At 38.9% G+C, this 26,781-nt stretch overlaps 1 protein-coding gene across 1 annotated transcript in view; it reads right to left on the bottom strand.

Annotated features, from left to right (window-relative positions):
- Window positions 1-26,781, bottom strand: part of LOC124554958 (8-oxo-dGDP phosphatase NUDT18) — a 157,604-nt gene that overhangs the window by 117,246 nt on the left and 13,577 nt on the right. The window contains exon 2 of the mRNA XM_047128662.1: window positions 17,059-17,249. Coding sequence (XP_046984618.1) covers window positions 17,059-17,249 — 191 coding nt within the window. The remainder of the gene's footprint in view (window positions 1-17,058; window positions 17,250-26,781) is intronic.

Raw genomic sequence — 26,781 nt, 5'->3', positions numbered from 1 at the left:
TGTAAGTCATATATTCTATCTTTTCAAAAGATACTTGCATGCCGACTTTTCCTGCAGTTTCTTTCAGGAGTTCAATATTTTTTTGGCTGTCGAAACACCACGAGTTAAGATGGCTAGATCGTCTGCAAATGCTAAGCTATCTACTGTTAATTTTCCTCTGCTGAGAGTAATTGGTTGGTCAATTTTGAGGACCAATTTCAGTTTGCGCCATTCTTGTATCACCTTTTCAAGGACGCGGTTGAACAGTAGTGGAGAGAGTTCATCTCCTTGTCTTACTCCTGTTTTGATCAGAGAAGGTTCAGAGATTTCCCTCATAATTTTGACTTTAGATTTTTGTGTCTATCAATGTCTGTTGTACGATTGTAAGTGTTTTCAGACCTAAACCATGTTCTTTTAATATTTGGAATAATGATTGATGATCAACTGAATCGTAGGCCTTTTTAAAGTCAACAAATGTGCAAACTACATCTTATTCTCTGATGTCTTAAGATTAGTTTTAAGTTCAGAATTTGCTCTGGACATGAACGGCCTGGTCTCAACCCTGCCTGATATTTTCCAATTTTTGGTTCTAGTTGTTGTCGTGCTCTATCGAGAAGGCACTGGGATAGAATTTTGTAAGCTACTGATATCAATGAGATTCCCCTATAATTGTTTACATATGATCTATCTCCTTTCTTGTGTAGAGGATGAATTAATGCATTTTTCCAGTCGTCTGGAATTCGTACTGTTTCCCATATGCCTTATTATTTCGGTGATTTCTTTTATAGTATTTGGGCCTGCTGATTTGAAGATTTCCACTATGATTCCATCTTCACCTGCAGCTTTATTGTTTTTAAGACGTTTGAACTGTTTGGTGATTTCCTCTACATCCAGTGATAATGAGTTTGGGTTGTGGATTCAGGTTCCTGAGGTGGAATTCTTTGTGTTGGTTCTGGGCAGTTCAACAGTTTTTCAAAATATCTTGCAAGTTCTTCACAATTGTCTTGATTGTTCAGTGCAAATTGCCTATTTCCTTTCTTGAAGCAAAGATTCTGCGGCTGATATCCTGTGAGTTTTGTTTTGAAATCCTTGTAGAAATTTCGCTGGTTGTTTCTTTCAAAGTCTTTCTCGATTTCACGTAGCTGGTCCTTTTCGAATTTCCTTTTGGTCTTTCTGATTAATTGGGCTGTCGCTTTCCTCATTGCCAAGAATGTTTTGTAATTCTTCTCAGTATTTCTGCTGTTCCAATTACTGTATGCTTTCTGTCGAGATTGGATTGCTTGTTCACATTCTTCGTTCCACCAAGGGTGCTTTTTCTTTTTCTTTTTTGCAGAGGTATCAGTTTATGTGTGGTTTTGATTAGTTTGCTTCTGAGTTGCTTCCAATTGATGGAGGTTTTTTTTTTTAATTCTTCTGTGAAAGATGATTGGATCTGGCTAGTGTCAAATTTTGGGATTAGTGGCTTCCTTTTTGTGAACCTCTGAAGTTTTAACTGTAGTTTGATTCTCACTAGGTAATGGTCTGAGTCTACATTTGCACCCTTTCTTACTTGGATACGCATGATTTCTCTGTGGTTTGGATAGGAAATTGCTACATAGTCAATTTGGAATTCACCAATGAGCGAGTTGGGATGATTTTTATTCTTATTTTTTCTTTCTTTTCTCGGACGTTATGTCTGGTCAAAAATGGAGAGTGACGTGGACCTTGATCAAGCATGACTTCCTTTTAACTGTACGGTATATGTTACATTGCATTTAGGAACTTTCGGATAATTGAACATGTATCAATAATTACAGATTTCTGTAGTTGTATAAAAATTTGGATGTAGCTGTATTGCATTGATGTACTGGTGGATATTGCGTGGTAGGACTCCTGTAGTTTATAGTATAATTGGTATAATGTCAACTTTATCCTGATGCCACATGTCCCTGACTTCCTCAGCCAGTTGGATGTATTTTTCAATTTTTTCTCCTGTTTTCTTTTGTATATTTGTTGTATTGGGTATGGATATTTCGATTAGTTGTGTTAATTTCTTCTTTTTATTGGTCAGTATGATGTCAGCTTTGTTATGTGGTGTTCTTTTATCTGTTATAATGGTTCTGTTCCAGTATAATTTGTATTCATCGTTCTCCAGTACATTTTGTGGTGCATACTTGTATGTGGGAACGTGTTGTTTTATAAGTTTATGTCGTAAGGCAAGCTGTTGATGTATTATTTTTGCTACATTGTCATGTCTTCTGGGGTATTCTGTATTTGCTAGTATTGTACATCCACTTGTGATGTGATCTACTGTTTCTATTTGTTGTTTGCAAAGTCTGCATTTATCTGTTGTGGTATTGGGATCTTTAATAATATGCTTGCTGTAATATCTGGTGTTTTTTATTTGATCTTGTATTGCAATCATGACTCCTTCCGTCTCACTGTATATATTGCCTTTTCTTAGCCATGTGTTGGATGCGTCTTGATCGATGTGTGGCTGTGTTAGATGATACAGGTGCTTGCCATGTAGTGTTTCCTTTTTCCAATTTACTTTCTTCGTATCTGTTGATGTTATGTGATCTAAAGGGTTGTAGAAATGGTTATGAAATTGCAGTGGTGTAGCCGATGTATTTATATGAGTGATTGCTTTGTGTATTTTGCTAGTTTCTGCTCGTTCTATAAAGAATTTTCTTAAATTGTCTACCTGTCCATAATGTAAGTTTTTTATGTCGATAAATCCCCTTCCTCCTCCCTTTCAGCTTAATGTGAATCTTTCAGTTGCTGAATGTATGTGATGTATTCTATATTTGTGGCATTGTGATCGTGTAAGTGTATTGAGTGCTTCTAGTTCTGTGTTACGCCATTTCACTACTCCAAATGAGTAGGTCAATATTGGTATAACATAAGTATTTATAGCTTTTGTCTTGTTTCTTGCTGTCAATTCTGTTTTCAGTATTTTTGTTAGTCTTTGTCTATATTTTTCTTTTAGTTCTTCTTTAATATTTGTATTATCTATTCCTATTTTTTGTCTGTATCCTAGATATTTATAGGCATCTGTTTTTTCCATCGCTTCTATGCAGTCGCTGTGGTTATCCAATATGTAATCTTCTTGTTTAGTGTGTTTTCCCTTGACTATGCCATTTTTCTTACATTTGTCTGTTCCACAAGCCATATTTATAACATTGCTGAATACTTCTGTTATCTTTAGTAACTGGTTGAGTTGATGATTTGTTGCTGCCAGTAGTTTTAGATCATCCATGTATAGCAAATGTGTGATTTTGTGTTGGTATGTTCCAGTAATATTGTATCCATAATTTGTATTATTTAGCATGTTCGATAGTGGGTTCAGAGCAAGGCAGAACCAGAAAGGACTTAATGAGTCTCCTGGATATATTCCACGCTTAATCTGTATTGGCTGTGATGTGATATTATTTGAATTTGTTTGGATATTAAGTGTGGTTTTCCAATTTTTCATTACTATGTTTAGGAACTGTATCAATTTAGGATCTACTTTGTATATTTCCAATATTTGTACTAACCATGAGTGGAGTACACTATCAAAAGCTTTTTGGTAATCAACGTATGCGTAGTGTGGCGACCTTTGTTTAGTTTTAGCTTGATATATCACCTCTGCATCTATTATCAGTTGCTCTTTACAGCCTCATGCTCCTTTGCAACAGCCTTTTTGTTTTTCATTTATAATTTTGTTCTGTGTTGTATGTGTCATTAATTTCTGTGTAATGACTGAAGTTAATATTTTGTATATTGTTGGTAGGCATGTTATGGGGCGATATTTTGCTGGGTTTGCTGTGTCTGCTTGATCTTTAGGTTTCAGATAAGTTATTCTATGTGTAAGTGTATCAGGGAACGTGTATGGGTCTGCAATGTAACTGTTAAATAATTTATCTAAAAACAAAGATGATGAGACTTACCAAAGAAAAGCGCTGGCAGGTCGATAGACACACAAACAAACAAAAACATACACACAAAATTCTAGCTTTCACAACCAACGGTTGCTTCGTCAGGAAAGAGGGAAGGAGAGGGAAAGACTCGCACACACACACGCATATCCATCTGCACATCACAGACACAAGCAGACGTCTGCTTGTGTCTGTGTATGTGCGGATGGATATGCGTGTGAGTGTGTGTGCGCGCGCGAGTGTATACCCGTCGTTTTTTCCCCATAAGGTAAGTCTTTCCGCTCCTGGGATTGAAATGACTCCCTACCCTCTCCCTTAAAACCCACATCCTTTCGTCTTTCCCTCTCCTTCCCTCTTTCCTGACGAAGCAACCGTTTGTTGCGAAAGCTAGAATTTTGTGTGTATGTTTGTGTTTGTTTGTGTGTCTATCAACCTGCCAGCGCTTTTGTTTGGTAAGTCTCATCATCTTTGTTTTTAGATATATTTTTCCCACGTGGAATGTTTCCATCTATTATATTCATATGTTAAATAATTTAGTTAGATGTGAATGTCTTGAGGTGAACTTCATTAGCCAGAAATTTGCTATTTTACCTTTTCCAGGGGCTTTCCAATTGAGAGTAGAATTAATTGCTTGGGTGACTTCATGTTGCAAAATTATCACTTCAGGCATTTGTGGTATCATCTTGTATGTGTCTGTTTCTGCTTGTATCCACCGTGCATGCCTGTTATGCTGTACCGGGTTTGACCATATGTTGCTCCAGAAGTGTTCCATGTCTGTTATGTTTGGTGGATTGTCTATTTTAATGTGTGTGTTATCTATTGTCTGGTAAAATTTCTTTTGGTTTGTGTTGAATGTTTGGTTCTGTTTCCTTCTATTTTCACTTTTTTTGTATCTTCTAAGTCGTTTGGCCAATGCTTGTAATTTCTGCTTCTTTTCATCTAACTGCTCTATCGCTTCTTGTTGTGAGATTTTACCTAACCTTTTTCGTTTTTTGTCTGATATTTCATTTCTTATAAATTGTCTTAGCTGTCCGATGTCTCTTCTCAGTTTTTCTATTCTGATCCGTAGCCTGTGTTGCCATGCTGGTTTTGTGGGTTTCTTCTGTGTGTTGGTTGGTTCTGACCTCTGCCTAGTGTGTATATTTAGTGTAGTGAGTGCTCCTATATAAATCAGCAGTTGTAACTCTTCCATAGCTGTATTTTCATTTATTTTGTTGTGTATGATTGTGTTGATAGTTGTTATTGTTGTTTCGACTTGTGGGTTATCTGGTGGTCTATGCAAGAATGGTCTAATGTCTGTATTTGTGTCTTTGTATTCTATATATGTCAGCTGACATTTTTCTTCTATATCTAACATGTGTGTCACTTCATGTTCTATTTGTGCTTGTTCTGGTAACTGTCTTAAGATTTCGTTTTCCCCAGATTGTTTAATTGATGCGTGTTGTTCTTTGTTTGTTTGCTCTGAGATGTTTGAGTGCATTACTGTATTTTCTTCCTCTTCTGATTGCACATTATTTTGTTCTAGTATTTGTTGTACTTGTTGTTTGATGTTTTCTAATTCTGACTTATTATTATTATTATTATTATTATTACTGCCTTGGAGCCAGCCAAATATCAAGTTTTCTTTATGGAATCCAACATATTGGGCTGCTATGCCCTGTAAACGGTATGTCATTTAGCATTCTCTCCATATTAAGAGTATCTTGGTCTTCCTAGAGACACTGGGTGCTAGTATTATGTTTATATGCTTTTTCATACACCTGCCTATGCTCATTCCTATTGTGGTGCTGTGCCTACATCTCTTCTGAGAACATTTAGCAGAGTACTACTCCTGTAATTAGAGCAGCACGTTTTCCACCTCTTCTTGAGCATGGACTGGATAACTCCAAGGTCCATGTATTTGTGATTTTATCCCCTTGACTACAAATTAAATCCATAAGGCAGTGTACACTTTCATAGAGTGTAATTTCTCCCTTCTTCAGGAGCTCAGCTGTAATCCCATCACTTCAATATACTTTGTAGTTTTTCATAAATCTGCTGGTTCTTTGTGATTCATGAAGTGTAGATTTATCAAACTGTATTTTCACTGTGTCATGTAGCAGCTTAGTGTCTGATTTACTTGCAGCTGCCAACCATGCTACATTCACACCATTATTGCTTCTCTCTTCATGCAACGTGCATTTACCGAATATGCTACATAAAGCATCTTCTTTTCCAAGTTTTGGGTTATAATCAGCCAGAAATAACATGGAGTCATACCTGGGTGTTCATTCACAGTTTTCAACTGATCATCTGATACTTTAGTACAGGCACATACACAACATTATGAAACTTTCCTTTGGCTCAAAGTGTACAGTCTCTAACTGGTTTATATTCCTGGACAGACTTTTACATACTTTGCAACACTACAAATCCAACTTCATAGAGCTTTTCTCTGTAAACATCATCTTCCCCAGAGTAGAGTAGTGAAATTTTTTATCACTGAATTTCTCCCCTTACCTTCCATCCAATCTTCAGATGAGCAAAAACACCCATTCCACATTTCAAAACCACCTCAGCAATGTTGTACATTCCTTCAGTTTGCAGGGAAGTGCACACAGTCCATGTACCAATTTTTAGTTTTGATTAGGCTTGCTGTCACTTATGGATGTGAGGCATGGGCACAAAGAAATGCTGACGAACAACAGCTTAGACTAAATTAGAGTTGAATCCCGCAAGAAATCTACAGGACCACGCAGAAAGGCACCATGTGGAGAATTGGAACAAATCTGAATTCAACCATCTAACACAAGAAATTGACACTATGAAGTTAATAAAAAAAGCAGGACGGGACATAGCCTAAGCATGGATGGCAGAAGAATAAAAAGGGTGCAGGAAAGCAGGACCTGGAATTAAGCACAACTCCAACAGGATAAACAGATGATGAGGAGGAGAATATCAAAAATTTATCAAGACAGAGGGTGGAGAATAATTGTCAGTGGCAGGGTAGAATGGAGCACAAGGTTATAACACCACACAAAGAAGATATTTTTAATACTAGTTGTAATTTAACATGATAGGGCAAAAATATGTTAACAAAACATCAGTATATGCTCAAGTCATTAATATTCTACTTGTTACATAAATTGTACACCTATAGCTTTGGAATTTCATACTGTTTTTGAAAAGTTATACACAATTTGTAGCAGCAAGTATCAAGAACAAACATATCATTAATGAGTTTTCAATTCTGATGATGCTGGAAACTCAATGCTTGGTATAAGGCTAAGGCATAGTCACTGCTCTGCAGGAGGAAGGCAGAGTTAGTTCCTTTGGCACTGTACCTCTGCCAATCTGCAGTCTATGCACTGGAGCTTTTACTTGGCTACTGACTGAGCTTTTTAAATTTGTTCATGATAACTTTGGTTTAAATTAGTGACTGTTAGTGTGATGGCAAGTAGTGTAGTACTTTTCCTCACCCTTGACAAATGCACTGGAAATGGACTTGTGACTAACAGTAGTGAAACTAGTCTCGGCAGTCACTCTCATAACGAACCTGTTTGTAGTAAATCATGCAGTATTTTAAATTGGTGACAAAGACTCAAAGCCATGTGTGTAAGCCAAGACATCACAGATGGTGAATTCTTGAAGCTGTGACAAAATCATGTACATACAACAGCAGCAACAGCAGCAGCAGCAGTGCAAAAGCCAAAGCCCCTAGTAGACCCTAGTAGCTTGTCATTTTCTGATATTTGCAGTTAGCTGTTATGAACATGATGGTGCCAAACTTAGGAAGTGGCTGCTCACCTTAAATTCAATCAGTGTCATAAGAAATGTAGATAAGCTGCTATCCCCCAAAATCATTCAAGAATAGTAATAACTTCTGGAAAAAGTAATATATTTTAGAAAATCCATACTTAACGTGGTTCAACACTTATCCACTTAATCAGCTGTGCAAAAAGGTGCGTTACAGTGGTCTGTTTAACGTCAAGATTTCATGTAGTTAAATGTTTAGGGTCCACACAGCCACTGAACCCAGTACATTATCCACTGATGCATTGCAATATGGTATAGGGCAATATTCTCGCACAAAAATGCAGATGAAACTGAGGGAGCATTTGTGTCTGTCTCCAAAAGATTATTAGTGGCAGTCAAACTACTCACAAATGGAAATAGAGGAACTGGCTATTTGACATAGTGTCAAATTCCATCATATCACCAACCACAAGAATTACATTACACTGTTCAGCCCTAGATCAAAGCACCCAGGGAAAATGGTATCGTGATTACAACAGTGGCCCTTTTCTTTAGCAATTACCATAGGCTACTTTCCTATGTTAAAATATGGTACAGATTGTTGTTATTCTGAATTATTGTAACACTCAAATTGTATTTTCAATCAATATTCTCACGAAATAACTTATTTTTATGTAATTAAAGCTTAAAAGTCATTATTTTCAAGATTTGGCCAAGTGACTGAAAACACTCTGTTACTGTCTGAAGCTCTGGTGACATCACAGGCTAGGATTAAGATGAAGCTGTGTGTTATAGGAGTGTTAAAGTTACAAGTGTTTTTCTGTGCTTTTTCAAAAACAGTTATTTAGAGATGGCAAAGACCTTTACAACTTTTAAGTAACAATGGAAACGAATTTGGTGAAGGCTGATAGTGGAAACTTTGCAAAAACTTATGCCTTTATGGTCTCTTTGTTCTTCAAAAGATTTTTGTTGCGGAAATAAGAAAAATGAATTGCATAGTGCCAGGGACAGAATTAATGTGACACAGTAATAAGTTGCAGAATTGTCTAAGGGAATCTGGAACTGGGTTATTTGCTTGGACCATGATGAAACGGTTTTCCAGGGTTACTAGCGAAAGCCTGTACAATAAAACACAGCAGAAACTTTTTTCATTCAGAAGATAATTCTGATTGTTGCTGTCGTTGTAGCCAGAATTACTACTGTTTTCCAGGAACCTCTTTTCTCAATTTTCAAATTATCAGACAGTGTAACAACACTTGTGTGAAACTGTAGATCATCATCATGTGTCTTCAGCAGCTTTACAAAGTGTATTTTTTCTGTTCCTCCATGTCAATTTCAGCGACTGGAAAATTATGTCTATAAAATATGCAGTTGATGAAGCAGAACCTTAAGATATCTGTTGTTTTAGTGCATACTTAACTGCTGCTGAAATACTATGATTTAAAAGCAGGACCAACTCTCATTATATCATAACACCCTGGTCTTATTACATTTCCTCATAGCAATCTATAATTTTTTTCTTTGTCAAATTATTTCTTTCAACAATTTGTCTGGAAAGAATAATGTGGTCAAAAATTGTTAAATGGTTTCTAAGATTCTTCAGAATAACAGGTAAATCAGGCACAAAATACCTTTCCTTGACATCATTGATGTACCTTCACACATGAAGCACGTGATTTCAGGGATTGAGCGTCCGGGACCATTCACAGGCCCACCTATAGAGCCCACCTGGGTCAAGCCAGTGGTGCGCTCTGGTGAGCTGCCAATGAAATAGTATTATTTAAGCTATCTCAAACAAGTGCTCTGCCTATTTTTAACCCTGTACATCTGTTGTCCAGTCAATGTATTCAGTGCTATGCACAAACTGTATCTTGCATGTTGCTTTATAAAGTACTATGTTCCATAAATCATGTTTGTTCTTGCTATGGCAAACTTAGAGATGTGAGAGTTACATTTTCTCTGCATGTTAATTAATGCCCATACTAAGTCACCTGACGAACTTCCCAATGGAAGAAATACTCCAACGTATCACTGTCCAGCAGCAAACTTTCACAGAACACCACCTGACTCTTGCCACCACTCTCAGTCAGGTGCCCTCTGTGTGATTGCGGCAGGTTACTCTCCCGTCAGTGCAACCATCGCCCTTTCTGGCATATGATGAATCTGCTGAAGATTGAGACACTTACAAGACATCGTTATGCTGACATTTCCAGGTTTTTCACATGGGCGATGCAAAACTTTGTAGGGCTTTCTTTATTTCCTAGCTTTCGTCATGCATTTATCAGTTGTTGTACCAACTTGAACCTTTGCAAGAACTGGTCAGCTTATCATCTGATGAAATGTGCAAGTTTCTCTCAGACTGTTATTGCGACAAAACACGTCGCTGCAATGCATGTCAAATTCTATCATTGTCAGAAATGCCCAAACCAATTTTACAAAGCCAGGGTTGCCGAATTACACGGGTTGAGATGTCATTTTAAATTTGTCACTAGCACCCATCACGAATCCTACGCCACTCACATGGTGTGTGATATTATTATTCGTCTGGCCCTGGATAGGGAAGTCCATGAAAAAGCACTTCAGTGTGAGAATCCAATGCTTATGGATGTGCTCAATATAGCACAGTTCTTTGAAGTGTCACAGGCCATAGGCAATCAGATTGCTGCGTGGGGGGAGGTATCAGAAGTTCCTAAACAAACCCCTGTTAGGCACGCTGCAAGTGTTCAGAATAACGGGCAAGCCATTTGATAAGTACAACATTTGACTCCGTGTTGCATGTGGCAGCGTTGGTTACAGCCACAGCAGTAACAGGCCACATCACAACAGTAGCTGCATGTCCCCCTTCCGCCTTTACACGAGCATGCTGCATGCCCTAAGCATTGGGCTGTTTGCAATAAGTGTTGAAAGAAAGCGAGGCACATACAATAGTACCAATGGACATAAACTGTAACTCTATAGTGACTACTGTGACTCTACAATGACTGTCTCTCCAAAGAAAGCGTTTATTCACTTGTGTGTGGCTAATAAATTGCTAAAAATACAAGTGGACACAGGAACTGCAGTGACTTGAGCTCCCCCCTACTCACACAGAAGTTGGTTAGCTACAATAAACAGCAGATTCTGATCCTAAATCAGTTCTCTGCACCGGTCTCTTACAAATCTGTTGTTCGCCCTTTCACCTTCCTGTTGTGGATCATTCCCATATTGCAGACCTGTTCGGGTTAGATGTGTGTAACTATTGCAGTTTCTCCATCACGTATGAGGTAAATTTAGTGTCTGATCAAGTTCTTTAGCAGCAACTAGAGTCCCCCTGCTTTGAGTTTTCATCTCTGTTTTCCCTGGGCTTGGTTGTGCTACCGGTTTTCAGGCCCACATCACCACGAAAGAGTCCGACCGCCATTGGTTTTTTTCTGGGCGCAGCAGGTGCCTGTCACATTGCGCGATGCTGTCAAGGCCGAATTAGACTGTCTGACATCACTTCCTTACACCATAACGTACTGTGGCTTCTACATGTCTGTCATTGGCGGCCCTCTCGCACCAAAACTTTGACGCACCAGCATGTGTATTGGCCAGACATAAATGACATTACAGGGCTTATTGCCACTTCCACTCACTGCATTCAGCAACAGGTGGCCCCATGGGCACTGTTTTCCCCCTGGCTGATGTCGCAGCACTCATGGGACCATCTAAATGTTGATTTTGCTGGGCCCTTCCTAAATCAGTATTGGCTCATTGGATGCCTATTCCAAGTTTCTCTACATGGCACGTTGTCTGTCCACATCCGCAACGACCACCATTTCGGCCGTGTCAAAGATTTTTGCAATTGAGGTAGCTCCATATACTGTGGTTTCCAATAACAGCCCCAGTATCTTTCTTGAGAATTTGCATCATTTTTTCAGGCTAGTGGTGTTCACCATTTCACAGTTGATCCATCTCATCCTCAATATAATGGTGAGGCCAAACGCATGATTCAGACATTTAATATCGCCAGCTCTGCGTTAGTTCCAGCTGGGTGCATGTCGGAGCTTCGTGGCTGGTTCCGTGTGGCCGTCATCTCCGACACTTCCTGCTCCCACCGATACCCATGGCGCCGACCACTGGCCTCGATAAGGAGTGTCATGGAGATGATGTCCTTGGTCCTGCCCTGCAGCCTCCCACGAGAGTGGTCATAGTGTGCCAAACTGCCCCTCATCACTTCCACCCCTACTCGCCAGTGCCGACATGCCACATTCTGTGCAGCCACCATCGTAAGGTGATGAAATGGACGCCAGCATTGTCACTGGAGTTTTTCATGACTCGTAATCTCAGTGCCTTCTGAGAGCAGTTCTTTTTTTCTGTACCAGTGCTTTTTTTTTTACGTACCCTGCATTTTTTATGAGCCTAGTCATATGTATGTGGCTTTCCCACCTTCTAGACTGGAAGAGTGATGTACCTTCACTAGTGACATGCGCAATTTCAGAGGGCGTGCATACATACAATTCACAGGTCCACTTATGGGGGCCAAATTCATCGGCCTTGTGGCGCATTCTAGTAAACCGTCAAGGAAACGGTATTATTTAAGCAATCGCAAACGAGTTCTCAGCCTATTCTTTACCTGTATTACTGTCATCCAGTCAATGCGTTCAGTGCTATGCACAACCTGTATCTTACATGTTGCTCTGTAAGTACTATGTTCCATAAATCGTGTTTGTTGTTGCTATAAAAATCATCCTTGAAATTCATCTAAAATTGATATGGTGCAAAATGAAGCTAACAAAGGAAAATAGATATTGAAATGTAATGTGACACAGAATTTAAAGTCAAGTTACCTCCCATTAGGAATGTGGACGCACTCAACGACTGTGATATGACTTTGAAAATGATAGAGCACAGTAATCAGTTATCCTTTCATTTCAGGTTTTATTAATCAAATCTAGATTTCGGTTAGTGCATAGCCATTACCAATACACTATTTGATAGTATCAATGCATGTCCTAGTATGTCGGTCCCCTATTGTTCAGGCTTCTGTAACAGTTCGTTCAAGACTACTGTATAATGAAGGTAGGATTTGCAGTGAACACATCGGCTGGCTGCATGGCACCCTCTATATGAACTACGCACTGTGAAAAATGCGCAGTTTTGGGAATTATTTGAGAATCGCTTGCTAGGAAGCAGTGAGGGGTTTGACCCAGGAGGTACAAACTAGCTCCTGCCGTCTTGCCAATAAGTAGCAGCCATTAACCTAACACTGTATGAGTACAATGGTTATAACACTTAACCTACATAACTTTTTCTGTGGTACATTTGTTTAGATGCATGTACATTGTTAATAACAGCAATTCCGTATATTGGTTTTATTCTACTTATAATTAAAGTCTGTTTGAAATGGCACAGAGATTAGTACTCTCTACATCTGTAATGGAATGGCAAGCCACACCAACTATCCATCTTGCTGACATTTGGCGCCATCTATGAACTATTCAGTAAATAAGAGGAACTACATACCTCGTCATAAACAACAGGGGACTGACATGCATTGATACTATGAAATCGTGCATCAATAATGACTATGCACTAAGCAAAATCTAGATTTGATTAATAAAACCTGAAATGAAAGGACAGCTGATTGCTGTGGTCCATACTTTATTTGTAATAAAGTTCTGCAAGAACTTTAAAGTGCACTTAAGAAGACAGTAGTATTAAGGAAAAAGAAACAAAAGGAAAAAACTCTCTCTGAATGAGGACCGATCTTGAGAACATTGGCGCAGAAGTCCAGTGTGCCACTGATTATGCTACAAGCAACAAAGTGTTCATATGGAGTATTTACTTACATCAAAACTATCCTCTCACACACACACACACACACACACACACACACACACATTTAGTGACCACTATGTCATTTGGATCTCTACGAGCGAGTTGCTACCACATTTTATACATCTTCCCATTCTTTGGAACACTAAAAAACAATTTTCAGGGGTTTTTATAGATATATTTGGACAATGTGGAACTAAGTACCATTTGTAACTCACTTTCCAAAATGTAAATTCCAAAACAAGAAATCACTGTGAATGAGCTTTATGAAAGCGAGAACAGCATTCTAACCAGTGACATCACAGGCATCATATGATTCAAATGGAGCATTTTAATGGGTGTTCGAATTATTAGAATTTCATTTCCATTTTTTTAAAATACTGTAATCCATGAGAAAAGAAAGCATGTTATGAGTATAAAATGATATAATTAACCATTTAGGACAATTTCCTGCATGCTATCGTGTACGCACTGTCACCCACAGCCACAGGGTCAGACAAAGAATTCGACACCCAAAAGGCACTGTGAGTTCAACACTAAGATAACATGTGACTACTGCTGGACTAATTCATCATGCAAAGTAGCTTGAACCCACACGTTGCTTCACAAGGTGGTAGTTTCAGTTCAACATGCACGGTTAGAGAATTTACTGAAAGGAGCAGATGTGACCAACCAGAACTACTACTATCTCCATCACAATCTTCAGGAATGGTGTTTTCATGCTGGCAATGGAAGTAGGTTATCAGATCATAATACCACCCACACTCTGGACATAAATTCTCCAGTTTTTACACCAGCTGATGTGGGGGATGGCCTGCATGAAGGAAGAGTTTTACTACATATACTGGTTAAAGAGAGAGAGAGAGAGAGAGAGAGAGAGAGAGAGAGAGAGAGAGAGAGAGAGAGATCAAAAGAACTGTCTGCACCTTTGTTGCACGCACCCAAAATTAGGCAGTCCCACGCCACACCACAAGTTTTTCATTGTGGCCAAAACCAGAGCACTACTGGGCTCTGGTTCTCACAGATGATGTTGGACCTTTCAGAGGTACAAGGTGGCTGTTGGTGGTGGATGCTCTCCCTATATGGCCTTAACTTGGACAGATACCCAGGCAACAATCCAGACCCTAGCAAACACATTTGCCATAGAGGGGGCAAACTACTCCATAGTAGCACACAATGCCCCATAGTTTGTGTCACCTAAGTTAGAAAATTTTAGCTCAAGTTTCTGATCATTAAACCACTCTCTTATTAAAGCATTTATGATATTTTGTCAGTATAATAGCATGCAACACCTGACCTCCCCTCCATTCCATCCTAAGCCTACATCCAATGCAAATGCTGAGCAGCAATTTAGGACATTCAAAACTCGCAAGACAGAAACACTCCCTACGTCATCAGATGACAGTACAGGGTTATTACAAATGATTGAAGTGATTTCACAGCTCTACAATAACTTAATTATTTGAGATATTTTCACAATGCTTTGCACACACATACAAAAACTCAAAAAGTTTTTTTAGGCATTCACAAATGTTCGATATGTGCCCTTCAGTGATTCGGCAGACATCAAGCCGATAATCAAGTTCCTCCCACACTCGGCGCAGCATGTCCCCATCAATGAGTTCGAAAGCATCGTTGATGCGAGCTCGCAGTTCTGGCACGTTTCTTGGTAGAGGAGGTTTAAACACTGAATCTTTCACATAACCCCACAGAAAGAAATCGCATGGGGTTAAGTCGGGAGAGCGTGGAGGCCATGACATGAATTGCTGATCATGATCTCCACCACGACCAATCCATCGGTTTTCCAATCTTCTGTTTAAGAAATGTCGAACATCGTGATGGAAGTGTGGTGGAGCACCATCCTGTTGAAAGATGAAGTCGGCGCTGTCGGTCTCCATTTGTGGCATGAGCCAATTTTCCAGCATGTCCAGATACACGTGTCCTGTAACATTTTTTTCGCAGAAGAAAAAGGGGCCGTAAACTTTAAATCGTGAGATTGCACAAAACACGTTAACTTTTGGTGAATTGCGAATTTGCTGCACGAATGCGTGAGGATTCTCTACCGCCCAGATTTGAACATTGTATCTGTTCACTTCACCATTAAGAAAAAATGTTGCTTCATCACTGAAAACAAGTTTCGCACTGAACGCATCCTCTTCCATGAGCTGTTGCAACTGCGCTGAAAAATTAAAAGTGTTTGACTTTGTCATCGGGTGTCAGGGCTTGTAGCAATTGTAAACAGTAAGGCTTCTGCTTTAGCCTTTTCTGTAAGATTTTCCAAACCGTCGGCTGTGGTACGTTTAGCTCCCTGCTTGCTTTATTCATCGACTTCCGCGGGCTACGCGTGAAACTTGCCCGCACGCGTTCAACCGTTTCTTCGCTCACTGCAGGCCGACCCGTTGATTTCCCCTTACAGAGGCATCCAGAAGCTTTAAACTGCGCATACCATCGCCGAATGGAGTTAGCAGTTGGTGGATCTTTGTTGAACTTCGTCCTGAAATGACGTTGCACTGTTATGACTGACTGATGTGAGTGCATTTCAAGCACGACATACGCTTTCTCGGCTCCTGTCGCCATTTTGTCTCACTGCGCTCTCGAGCGCTCTGGCGGCAGAAACCTGAAGTGCGGCTTCAGCCGAACAAAACTTTATGAGTTTTTCTACGTATCTGTAGTGTGTCGTGACCATATGTCAATGAATGGAGCTACAGTGAATTTATGAAATCGCTTCAAACATTTGTAATAGCCCTGTACAACAAGCACACTGCAAGTTACCTATCTGCGCCATCAATGATCCTGGTAAGGCACAGCTGTCGGACAGTCACAGGCACTGTTTGCTTTTGGACCTACTGGGCTCTGTCAAGTGAGCACAGGGCCCATGGCCCTCAACACACCATCACACAGACTCCTATGTCTGGATTCCAACTGCCCAGGCTATTTATGGCCCTACATGCTAGTTAAAGGGGGAGGTAAAGTCAGTCCCTGCCCACTAGCAATGAAAATGCAGACATTTTGCCCCAGTGGCTCAATACATCAAAAAGCACTACATTGAAATTATAACTGTGTTGAAGGGCTAAATGGATACAGTGCACGCCACTGCTCTGTTATAAGGAGCCATTTGTTAAGCGCCACAGGCAGTTTGCCTACAACCATTTTGTTCTGGACTTCCAATTTCACTTGCCTACTGACTCGAGTGTTTACATTTGTTTATGACTGCTCTAGCTTCAGTTATTGGCTCCGAGTTGGATTTCATATGTTATGGTACTCCTAATCACCCTTGAGAACACTGCATGAACTGGGCTTGTGACTGATTACAATGAAATTGTCCTAAGCAGCCACTCTTGTAATAAACCTGTTACTGGTATATCTGTGGTATACAAACACGAGTGTTGTCCAAAAATGTTTGAGTAATTTCAGTAAGTAGTAATAAAAAAACTTTCAAAAATTCTAAATGTGTACTACAAAAACAGTAGTAAAATTTACTGTCATAGATGATCATCTGCAATTGGTAATTTCTTCTTCTTCTTCTTCTTCTTCCTCTCTCTCTCTCTCTCTCTCTCTCTCTCTCTCTCTCTCTCTCTCTCCCACCCCCCCAGTGAAAATTCTACTCTGAATAACACACAAAATTACATACAAATTCCACTTAACATACCTCTATTTCTTCCCCAGGTTCAACCCGTCCTGCAGGTAGGTACCACTGGCCATAACATGAACTCTTGGCTTCCTGCATCATCAGGATCTCTCCCTCTTCATTCATGAGCACTCCAATAACAATGTACGTTACTGTAGATTTCACTAGAGGTACATAGTCCGATGATACACATGGTGTTATTCCCTTGGCAGCTGTAAGAAATAACAAAATTCCTTCAGGAGGGAAAGGAGCAGGAAGAAAAAGTTCATGGTTATTACACACTAGAAGATAATCACAATACTAAAAAATAATACAATACTCCCAAATAAAAAAATGGCAGCTTTTGCATTGGTCTTCTAGTGACATGAACAAATTTGTAGAAAGCACCACTGAACAATGTGATATAGCAAAAGGACAGGAAATATGGTGCTTGTCTCATGTTAAAAATATTTTGCACAAAATATGCAACCATTTGCCACAGCCATGGTATAAATTAAGCAAAACAAAAACTTTTTGTGCTTCTGTAAAGCCAAAATTTTCAAAAAATACCTGCTTGTCTTTGAGTACATAGAGACACTGTTCCAATTTAACATAAGCAACTGCATAAAGATGAACAAAATAACTCAGTGATCAGAAAAATCCAATGACATGGCATGGCCCACAGAAATACTCATGAACAAATATTACAGCTCAAGTCCCTGCAATTATCTTGAGATAATATTAAACCGCTCTCTTCTTAATGCAATCATGATATAGTCAACTGTATATGAAAGACTGCCATCTAGCACTGCTTAGGCCTTGGGGATCCCAGTTTGTGATGGCTTGATCTGAATTCAGCAGTGATTGGACTGTGAGGTACAGGACACAGAGGTCTTTACAGCCACTACTAAATTATGATGAGCATGTAAAACAAAAATATCACAAAAAATTTAAAAACCTTATTCCAAAAAATGAAATACTTTCTGCAAAAATTCTAATGTGCACATACAACTGTTGACACTACGGAAACCGAACACTTAGGAGACTACTGGGCCTCTGAAACAGGCCATATGTGCTGTTATTGAAAGTGTTACTAGCACATAAGTAATTGATGAACCTTCTACAGTAATACATATCAAAAAAGGACCAAGCTTCACAATATTTATATTTATGTTTATGTTTACTTTAGTTCTTTGACAAATTACACATTTTAAAATCATGGTGACAGAAAGTGTAACTATTCGCCCAAGGAAAAAGTGTAAGGTGAATTATTAAGCAATTTTTTCCTCCTAAGCTTCCAAAATTTCTTGTTCACTCAACAAATGTGACATATTTGTAGCAGAGTTACAGCAAACTGTGAAACACATCAAGTACATGCATGAAATGACGTCAATGTGATCATACAGGCACAGTCATTAATGACAGTAGCTGTTACGTTTGCTAATGTTTCTTTCAAAATAATTCTAGAAATTGACAACAGAATGCAGCACCAGTCATGAGGCAAGTCGCAAGACATCTTATCACTGTTATCATATGAAATGAGTCCAGTTTTCAAGAGATTGGTGGCTTTCACTGAATAACTGGCACTCAGTAAAATCAGTTGGCAAACTATACAATAAAATAAAGGCAAATGTTAGTAACAGAAGTACTGCAGGAAAAAAAAAGACTGACAACAAATCTACACAAGCATTTCCTACTGAGGCACATCACAAAAAATTGCTACTTATTTAAAAATACTGAGATAAAATATCTTTTTTCACAAACAACAAACTTACGACACCACTTGCCTCATGTAGTAAACATAAAAACCTCACAGTAGAATATATAAATTAGAGTTTAACAGTTGTCCTGCCTTCTTCATAGGTAAAATAGGAAGAACTTCCCATCATGCAATGAAGCCACAGCCACTTTGATAAATCCTCAGTAGCTAATCATATGTACCAACACACACAATTAACCAGAAGAATGTACAATGGATGCTTCAGTGGTGCAGCTGACACTGTTTCTAGACCCACTCAACATTCAAGCACAACAAAGTGGCTGTTAAGTATCCACTTTACCCTGTTTAGCGCCCATTTGCTGCTCTGCATGACAGGAGTTTCCAGATGAGCACGTGGTCACTGGAGCGTAGACTGTCTGCAATCTCCCACTGGGCAACATGTAAGAGGATAGTAAATCTTATTGAAAAATAAATTGACTGAGGGGAACGATCCCACAGGAGTGCTGAAATGGGGTCTCTGCCTCATGTCCTGTCAACAAAGGGGTCTCACCAGCTCTACCACAGGGCCAGATGGTGGTGATGTCCCGCACTCTATGTCCCATATTATCTGCAGATAAGAGGAATGGGGAAGGTAACTGTGTCATGTGGTTATTGAGTATCTTCTGATATACTGGTTTCTGAGGGGGTAGATACAGAGTAAATTCTAGTGACCTTATGATGCACATTTACAGTTAGTTATTTGCATGCTCTGTATCACAATTGCAACATCTTGCTATGATACAGAATGATTCAGATTTAAAACTGTGGTACATCACCTCAGTGGAAAATATGGCAACATGCAGTTCATTTAAATGATTTGTTAAGTTGGTTTTTTGTTTGTAAGTACGTGGAAAGACAAGATGTGATATGCATCAGCTGCAATGATAGTCACTCACTATTAGTTCTCTCTACACTGAGGTCACCCTTACTGTGGATGCTATATCCACTTTGCATAGAAAAGTCAAAATCCATAAAAATTGTGCTGTAAAAATTAGCACAATTGCCTTTGCTGTGCTGCAAGTTTAAGTTCCTCCACATGCATTCTGTACCCACCAATGTTCCGCTAGTGTATGGATGCCACTTTATCACGTCTCTGTACTGAAATTAATACATCCATCAGACACAAAGAGATTTGCATGGCCCAACAGTTTGCAAACTGTATTTCTCTGCACCTGAATATCCCCTTCATGCTTTTTTTTTCTTTCAGTGGAGACTGTGGTACTTTCCTGAAAGTGGCACTGCTTGTCTTTTTCTTGAGTGTCTGTCACGCAGTAGAAGCTTTACTGTGCTGGTATATACACACTTCTCTTCCTGTGTGGAAGGAGGAGCAGGTTTTGAGCTAATGCAATCTTGTGTTTCTATTTACAAAGGCAGATGTTTGAGCTGGCACTTATGTTGAAGTGTTGACTTTCAGATTGGCATTTAAAGAGCTGAGGTCAATGCGGTAGTGAATATAGGCTTACATAGCTCTGCAGACTTTTTTTCATCTAAAGTAATTTTAGGAAGTAATCTGAGGAACAAATTTCTGAGGACATGCACTGGAGCACAGCATTGTAGGATAGAGAATCATATACTGTGGAAACACTGGAAAAGAAGAGAAAGCATTTGTGATGTGGTGCTACAGAAGGATGTTGAAAATCAGATGGGCTGATAAGGTAAGAAATGAGGAGGTTCTCTGCAGTATCGGCGAACAAAGAAACATATAGAAAACAATGACAAAAAAACGGAACAGGATAATAGCACATATCTTCAGATATTGGGTAATAACTGCCATGGTTCTACACGGAGCTGTCGAAGGTAAAAATTGCAGGGGAAGACAGACTGGAATACATCCCCAACATAGGATGCAAATTCTACTCTGAGATGAAGACGATGGCAAAGAGAGGAAGCTTTGGTGGGCCTCATCAAACCAGCCAGCAGACTGATGACCAAAAGAAAAATAGTAGCAATCAGCTTCACTATCTCAGCTCCTGTATTTTTCTTTCTTCAGGGTACCCAGTGTAATCTCTACATCAGGTGAGAGCAATTATCACATGCTAGAGAAGAGAACAAATGATTCCACACTGTGCAGCCTAACCACATATGCCCCATGTTGCTTCTCCTTTACAAGCCAAAGTGGTGCAGTCAAAACATAAGCCATGTGTTCCCTAGGATACATTTTCCATTAAATGTCAAAATAAATGAAGCCATTTTTACTAATTCACCATCTATCCCCTTCCATTACAATTTGAAGAAAGTTTTCCATGCCAGTGCCTCCAAATCTTCTGATTCTTCCTCATGTGAAGTAGAACAGTGGTAAGACATTGGATTTTTATTTGCTGTACAGCTAGTAAAATAACAGACCCCTAACTCCATTAGGCATTCTTTTTCCTGGATGGGCCCTGTAATACTCCAAGACTTAAGCTGCCAACATTTATCAACTCTGTAAATTTGGTCACTTATGAGAAAAACACTACAAGTCACCACTGCAAAAAGCAAGGACAATCATATTTTCTATGATACACCAATACTTTGGCTTTGTGTCAAGTGTGACTTCTCCCAAGTCTCATGTGTAAATATTTCTCTCATTCATGCCTTTGTGGTTACATTTGCCACAGATGATCAAGTCTATATGGGAACTTTAAATCTTGCAGACCCAGTTTGGAAGACTTATCTGTATTACTAAATGGCTAATCAAGGGCACAGTCCAAAAGTTGCCCATCTAACGGCTTCCAGGGGCAAGAACAGTTTGATTTTCAATATTTTATATAGTTATTGACCGTTAACTCAATAAGTTGAAAGTATTACAATTAGCAAAATTTTTATCACTGGCACCTTTCACAAAATGATTATTATATTTTAACTGTTCATGCAATACAACTGCAGTACCATGCAAGACACTTTAATTTATTACTTCTTTACAGCTAACCCTATTCACAATATTTTTCAGACAGTATCCACATATGCCATTGAATGTACCCACAAAGGCATATCATTGTATGACACACAATACAGGTGATGCGGCATCTTACAGACGTGAGTTAGATTCCTTAAAGACTTCGGGGGTGGGGCTTTAATGGTTAGCTACAGTCCACTAATTTGAAACTACTCAATCAGCAGACTAACAAATTCAGTCCATTCAGCCATTATGGAGGAAAATTTTTATCAAAGTTACAATCATGCCTGTTTAAGCACTACCTTGAGCAACTATAAAGGTATTCTGGCATGTGCCAAGTTTTTGGATAAACTCGTATACAAAATGTCACCACTTAAATAATGTCTCTCTTCTGTCAGATTTTACAATACTGTGGCTTGCACTCCAATTTGCACAAATGTAAATCATTCAGAGAAGGAATCAAAAACTTGGGCTATATTCTCAGCAGCAATATAAACACAGCATCATAGTAATCGGTAATTGTACAATCTTCTATATTTATCCAACTTTCCACATCTAAGTAAATGGAACACTAAATCCTAATGTTCCTTCCTTTTTCCTTTTCTATCAAACATTTACAGAGTTAACAGTTTCAGTGAGTGCTAAACTACTATGCAAAGTTCATTCCAAGGTCAGCCACAATCGTGCAACCAACTTTTGCAGTTTAGCATAAAAGGAGTTCCTTTTAAATAGTTGCCTGCCTACAAACAAAATTATGCTGCACTAAAGAACAGCAATGTTGGGTCCACTTCTGAGCTAAACTCCGACTGGGAAACCATTGGTCCTAGAAGCAAACACTTCACAGTATGACATCTTTGGCACTTTAGAACACTGAAACTCCTATAACAGTGAAGACTCTGTAACTTTCACATAAAATATTCATTCCATAGGTCAAAGAAACTAATGCTAAATTGGAAAACAGGCATGGCTATTTTATATCCTATTCAAATTTCTACACCTATTTCTAAGAAAGTCATTCTGCATGGAGATATATTAAGACCTGATACTGATATTCAATAAGCTGCACAAAATAGCATACCAGTTCAGCAATTGACAGCTCTTGATCTCATAATCACAATACTTCATTTTCATACTGCTAGATAGCATGCCAATTCAGATGCCCTGTCTCTAATACCACTAAGTTTAAGCACAAAATTTGGTCAAGCAAATGAGCTTTGCTTCCAAATCAATGCAGCAGTCTTAAATTAGATGGAAAATTTTGCAATGAATGCATTCCAAAGAGGCATAAGACATGAGGCAGGATGCTCCACTATGGGCAATGCTACTATACCTAATAAATTTTTGGCCTACTAACATTAAACTGCCAGTCAATAACAGAGCTTTTTATGTCACTGCATCTTCTTAAATAAAGGCATAATATCACTGAGTACAGAAAGAGACAGACACCAGGTTGTCATTCCCCATGTCCTACATTCCAGCACCTTCCAGTTGCTACACCAAGTCTGTGAAGGGATGATTGCTGCACATTAACTATGACACAGAGTAGATAGTACAGGAATGCAAACATATGAGGTACATCAGAGCACACCTCAATAGTTCTTTACCCAAGGCCCATTACAACATAGCCTTGGGACCCCAACTACATTGACTTCAAAAGACCCTATTAGTAAACACTGTTGGTTGTAAGTGTTCACCCAATTCTCTATTTGGATAAGCTTCATTATACAGATTCTTGAGTGCACCACTGTTAAACTAGCAGATAACTGTTCTGTTAAGGCCATGTGTTCACACTATTTCACATGTTGTATTTGTACCAGTTGTCTATGGAATACACAGAATACCCATTTTTGTAGCTGAAGTTTCTAGCACATTTATGTAGTGCCTTCCACTCTGAAACAGCAGGTTGTGAAAGAAATTGTCATTACTAGTATCTGGCCAACAAGGGAGAAGTGGCAGCAAAAGTGCCAAATCACAAAACTCTTCATTAACCCCCTTAGGAAATGGATAATATCACTGAGTACAGAACGAGACAGACACCAGGTTGTCATTCCCCACGCCATACATTCCAGCACCTTCCACTTGCTACACCAGGTCTGTGAAGGGGTGATTGCTGCACACTAACTATGACACAAAATGCAGTAAATGAAGCAGGCAAAACAGAATACAAAAGTCTCAAAAATGAGATCGACAAGAAGCGCAAAATGGCTAAGCAGGGATGGCTAGAGGACAAATATAAGGATGTAGAGACTAATCTCACTATGGGTAAGATAGATACTGCCTACAGGAAAATTAAAGAGGCCTTTGAAGAAAAGAGAACCACTTGTATGAATATCAAGAGCTCAGATGGAAACCCAGTTCTAAGCAAAGAAGGGAAAGCATAAACGTGAAAGGAGTATATAGAGGATCTATACAAGGGCGATGTACTTGAGGACAATATTATGGAAATGGAAGAGGATGTAGATGAAGATGAAATGGGAGATATGATGCTGCGTGAAGAGTCTGACAGAGCTCTGAAAGACCTGAGTCGAAACAAGGCCTCGGGAGTAGACAACATTCCATTAGAACTACTGATGGCCTTGGGAGAGCCAGTCCTGACAAAACTCTACCATCTGGTGAGGAAGATGTATGAGATAGGGGAAATACCCTCTGACTTTAAGAAGAATATAATAATTCCAATCCTAAAGAAAGCATGTGTTGACAGATGTGAAAATTACCGAACTATCAGTTTAATAAGTCACAGCTGCAAAATACTAACACGAATTCTTTACAGACAAATGGAAAAACTGGTAGAAGCCAACCTCGGAGAAGATCAGTTTGGATTCCGTAGAAATGTTGGAACACATGAGGCAATACTTACCATACGACTTATCTTAGAAAATTGATTAAGGAAAGGCAAACTTACGTTTCTAGCATTTGTAGACTTAGAGAAAGTTTTTGACAATGTTGACTGGAATACTCTCTTTCGAATTCTGAAGGTGGCAGGGGTAAAATGCAGCGAGCGAAAGACTATTTACAACTTGTAAAGAAACCAGATGGCAGTTATAAGAGCCAAGGGACATGAAAGGGAAGCAGTTGTTTGGAAGGGAGTGAGACAGGGTTGTAACCTCTCCCCGATGTTATTCAATCTGTATATTGAGCATGCAGTAAAGGAAACAAAAGAAAAATTTGGAGTAGGTATTAAAATCCATGGAGAAGAAATAAAAACTTTAAGGTTCGCCGATGACATTGTAATTCTGTCAGAGACAGCAACGGACCTGGAAGAGCAGTTGAACGGAATGGACAGTGCCCTGAAAGGAGGATATAAGATGAATATCAACAAATGCAAAACGAGGATAATGGCTTGTAGTCGAATTAAATCAAGTGATGCTAAGGGAATTAGATTAGGAAATGAGACACTTAAAGGAGTTTTGCTATTTGGGGAGCAAAATAACTGATGATGGTCAAAGTAGAGAGGACATAAAATGTAGACTGACAATGGCAAGGAAAGTGTTTCTGAAGAAGCGAAATTTGTTAACATCGAGTCTAGATTTAAGTGTCAGGAAGTCATTTCTAAAAGTATTTGTATGGAGTGTAGCCATGTATGGAAGTGGAACATGGACGATAAATAGTTTGACAAGAAGAGAATAGAGGCTTTTGAAATGTGCTACAGAAGAACGCTGCAGATTAGATGGGTAGATCACATAACTAATGAGGAGGTATTGAATAGAATTGGGGAGAAGAGAAGTTTGTGGCACAACTTGACAAGAAGAAGGGACCAGTTAGTAGGACATGTTCTGAGGCATCAAGGGCTCACAAACTTAGCATTTGAGGGTAGCGTGGGGGGTAAAAAAGTAGAGGGAGATGAATACACTAAGCAGATACAGAAGGATGTAGGTTGCAGTAGGTACTGGGAGATGAAGAAGCTTGCACAGGATAGAGTAGCATGGGGATCTGCATCAAACCAGTCTCAGGACTGAAGACCACAACAACAGGAAAATTCTGAACATCCACACAGTGTCTCATCGAGTGAAAGGAAGTAGGGTGCCAAAAATTCTCTCAGGTACTAATTATCAGCCTTATCAAGCCTACGCCATTCACAGTGGGAAAACAGTAATTATAGAAGTTGTCTTCTTTGTTTTATGGCCCCATTTTTCCCCAGCTGTAGTTGTATGAGTTACATACTTTAATACCATCTTCTACGACTGCTAAATGCCTTATTGAAGTACATGAAATGGCAAGATGGCAGTGGACCTTCACAACATAAAAAACACGAATACGTTTAGCATTACTGATGGTGCTGTGTCCCAAAATCTACCACATATATGTAGAAGACTATGAAGAATGATATAAGTAACAAAAACATTTGACCACTGGAGATGCTTTAAAACAAATCTAAATGCATTTAGTCTTAATAAGGCTTTTGCTAAGTCACAAAAGTCAGTATTAACCTACTTATGGCTTGTAATTATAGTTGTTTGGCCTACTTCTGAGCTTTTCAATTGGTAAAAAAATTGCCCTTTCCTATTTTGTTGCTATTACACAAATAATGCAGTGTACTTTTAACACACTCCCATATATGGCATCAAAGTGAATTCATGAGCTAATTTTTTCAACATCCCATTTCCTAATTGTCTGTTTCGACTAATGTACTAACACCCAATGTTTTACAAAGGCTTTACACAAATAATTGTTGTTAAATGTAATGTGACAGATAGATTAGAGACATGTTCACAATAGCTACATATGGCAGGGAACTGTATACTTTACAATGTAACTGTATACTTTACAATGGCAGAAAATCACAGTGCCAAAGGCTTGCAATAGTTTAACAGGCTAAAATTGTAACAAATCTGGAACTGTTTTATAACCATTATCAGTCACAGACAATATACCCATATATAGGTAAGTTGAGTGTTGATGAAATAACACTTTAAAAATTAAATTCATTCACTGTGAATGGATGTACTGGCTGTTTAAGTGGCCACACACCTGCGATACTAACACTTCCGAAGAACCAAGAATTCAAATAATAGTAAATTACAGAAAATTTAGTTTTACGAACAAGGATAGAAAATTTAGTTTTATAAACAAGGATAGAAAATTTAGTTTTATAAACAAGGATATTGGACTCCTAATGTTGTTTCAAGTATTA

The sequence above is a fragment of the Schistocerca americana genome, chromosome X, assembly GCF_021461395.2.
Source record: "Schistocerca americana isolate TAMUIC-IGC-003095 chromosome X, iqSchAmer2.1, whole genome shotgun sequence".
Classification (NCBI taxonomy): Eukaryota; Metazoa; Arthropoda; class Insecta; order Orthoptera; family Acrididae; genus Schistocerca; species Schistocerca americana.
The sequence above is the reverse complement of the archived record's forward strand: the minus strand, read 5'-3'. Positions and strand labels throughout refer to the sequence as shown.